General features: G+C 60.7%; 1 protein-coding gene across 1 annotated transcript; it reads right to left on the bottom strand.

Moving 5' to 3' along the window:
• Positions 1-788: 788 nt before the first annotated feature.
• LOC119304288 (L-type lectin-domain containing receptor kinase SIT2-like) lies at positions 789-3059 on the bottom strand. The gene has a single exon (XM_037581470.1). It carries the CDS (start codon positions 3028-3030, stop codon positions 1012-1014), a length of 2019 nt encoding a protein of 672 aa, XP_037437367.1. The 5' UTR covers positions 3031-3059; the 3' UTR covers positions 789-1011.

The raw sequence follows: 3059 nt of genomic DNA, 5'->3' as shown, positions 1-3059 counted from the left end.
GTTGAGCACATCACGCAATTCTTCGCTCTATGGATGACACTAAATGAGGTCCGTCTTGACGAGCTCAACGAAGATGATATCCTTTGGAAACACACTACCTGTGGGCAATACTCGGCGGCCTCCGCGTATAGGGCGCGGTTCCTAGGGACGGTCCTTTCTCCCATGGACAAAACGGTTTGGAAGGTTTGGGCACCCCCCAAAGTCAATTTTTTTTCTTGGTTGGCCCCTCAAGACAGAGTTTGGACGGCGGATAGATTGGCAAAGCGTGGGTGGCCAAATTGCGATCTCTGCCCTCTTTGCAGCACGGTGCAAGAGTGTGGACATCACCTCTTCTACAAGTGCCGCTACACCCGGCGTCTTTGGTCTTTGGTCATTGAGAAATTCCTCATGCACAGGCTTGACACTTCCGCTTGGCCCTTGTTCGACTCGGTGGACGAGTGGTGGGCTAGCACCTGCGCTGATGGTACGCCGAACCGCCAAGCCAAGGCCTCCCTCACTATGCTCGTCTCATGGACGATTTGGATCGAGCGTAACGCAAGAGTGTTTAAGCATAAGAATGCTCCACCGCCAATCTTACTCTCCTCCATCTCTATAGAGGCCAACCTTTGGGTCATGCCTGCGCAAAGAAGCTAGGGTCCTTTATTTCACGCGAGTAATCCGCATGCCGTGTTTGTTGGGTGTCTTGTAACAAACTCTTTTCTATCTTAATTAATGGATGAGGCAAAACTTTTGCCTCCGTTTCAAAAAAAAACATTTCGGGACTCACAAATTGTCTACCGAAAATCCGTTAACAAGCATGCTATCTATCTCACGTACTGTCTGCCGGTTCGATTGACGTGCTGGATGAAACCGTGCAGTGCGCTTGGTATGAGCGGTTTGCTATCTTAAAAAAAAATGTTGCAGGGATCAGGAGATGTTCATCTAAAAAAAAAAAAGATCAGAAGATGTTGTGATCCCTGGCAAGCGTACTCCTATGTTGTTGCCAGGGAGGCAGGGATCGGCCTTCGAACATCACCTCCCGGAGAGAACAGAGGATGCGCCGACGCTAGTCGCCGAAGACAACGGGTATGAAGCAACGTAGGAGTCGTTGCCCTTGGCGTTCTGCATCAAGGCCACCGCGGTGAAGCTCCGATACGTCGGCGCCGGCTCGGGCATCGGCACGTCGCCGTCAAGGTACTGCACCACCTGCCGCATCGACGGCCTCGCAGCGGGCGCCGGATGGGAGCACACCAGGCCCAGCCTGAGCACCGCCGCGGCCTCCTCGACATCGTAGGCGCCGGAGAGCCGCGGGTCCGCCGTGTCCGTGACGTCCCCGTTGTGCCAGCGCTCGAGCACCCAGTCCGCGAGCACCAGCCGGTTGTCGTCGACCGCGCCGTGCTCGATGGGCCGCCGGCCGCAGGCCACCTCCAGCACGAACGCTCCGAACGCAAACACGTCCGTGGCCGGCGTGACCCGCCGCGTGCACGCCAGCTCCGGCGCGAGGTAACCCATGGTGCCCACCACGCTGGTAGTCTGCGGGTCGGTGCCTCGGTCGTACAGCTTGGCCAGCCCGAAGTCGCCGAGCCGCGCGTTCATCTCGCCGTCCAGGAGCACGTTGCTCGCCTTGATGTCCCGGTGCACCACCACTTTCTCCCAGTCGTCGTGGAGGTAGAGCAAGCCGGACGCGACGCCTCTAATGGCGCTGAGCCTCTGCGCCCAGCCCAGCGGCGTCGCGTTCCGGTCGTACAGCCAATTGTCCAGGCTGCCGTTGGGCATGTAGTCGTAAACCAGGAGGAGCTCGCCTTTGCGCCGGCAGTAGCCGAGCAGCTGCACGATGTTGCGGTGCCGGAGGCGGCCGAGGCTGACAACCTCGGCGACGAACTGCTTCATCCCCAGCTTCGCGTCGTCGTGCGACACGACGACCTTGACGGCCACCTCCTTCTTGGACGCCGGGAGCACGCCCTTGTACACCCTCCCGAACCCGCCGACGCCGAGAAGGTGCTTGCCGTCGAAGCCGCCGGTGGCGATGTACAGATCCTTGTATGCCAACCGGTGCGGCCCGAACTCCACCTCCCACTCCTCCCTCAGCTCCGCGTACCGCAACCGCCGCCACAAGAGCAGGGAGACGCCGGCGACCACCGCGAGCGCGAGGATCGGAGTGGCCACCGGAAGGATGACGTCGCGCGCCTTGGACCGTCGCTTGCTGTCGCCGATGCGGGGCGGCTTGGGGAGGTTTGAGTAGTCGAGCGGCGGCGCTGCCCCGTCCAGCGCAAAGCTCCAGCCCAGCACGTAGTGGCGCGTGCGGAACGGCCCCGTCGACGACGAGAGGCCGACGTACGCCGTGCCGTTCAGCACCGGCGAGAGATCGACGGTGACGGAGATGAGGGGCTTTTTGGGCCTGGGAGCCTCCACAGGCGCGAGGGTCACGTTGAGCACCGTGGATCGGCCGTCGTAGTCCACCCACACTTGCATGGCATCACCACTGATGAGAGTCAGGTTCCTGAAATCGCCGGTGTCGTCGTCGTAGTAGCCTGCAGGTTCGGCCACGACCGATGCCAGGCCGTTCACGTCGACGCCGACGTGGTTACTGTTGATGTCCCGAAACTCCGGGTTGAGGATGGTGTCAAGCTCGACGGCGAAGACGTGGTTGCTCGCGTTGCCGTTGTTCTGGGGGTTGAAGAGGCCGAGGAACTGGCTCGGCGACGCCATGGACAAGTTCTTGGTCGGCCCGACGAAGAAGGCGAGGCCGTTTCCGCCCACCGTGACCAGGTCGGTGACAATGGCGAACACGAAGGCTGCTGAGAAGGAGCGTGCGACGGTGCCGTTGGTTTCGTGGAAGCGGAGGGGCGTCGGGTGGAAGGCGCTGCCTTTGAGCTGGGACGTGACGTTGGTGAGCGCGAGCTTGCCGTCAGGCTCGACCACGGCCATGCCGTCGAGTTCGAGCCACGCACCATCAAAGCCGTTGTAGATGAAGTGCCCGTCACCGCCGGCGAGGAACTGGAAGAGGAGCGACGCGAGGAAGGAGACGACGGATACAGGCTTGAGCCGCATCTCGTGTCCATTCTGTGTCTCCTGCACAA

Source organism: Triticum dicoccoides, chromosome 1B (genome assembly GCF_002162155.2).
Source record: "Triticum dicoccoides isolate Atlit2015 ecotype Zavitan chromosome 1B, WEW_v2.0, whole genome shotgun sequence".
NCBI classification, from domain to species: domain Eukaryota; kingdom Viridiplantae; phylum Streptophyta; class Magnoliopsida; order Poales; family Poaceae; genus Triticum; species Triticum dicoccoides.
This window is presented reverse-complemented; position numbering and strand designations above follow the sequence as displayed.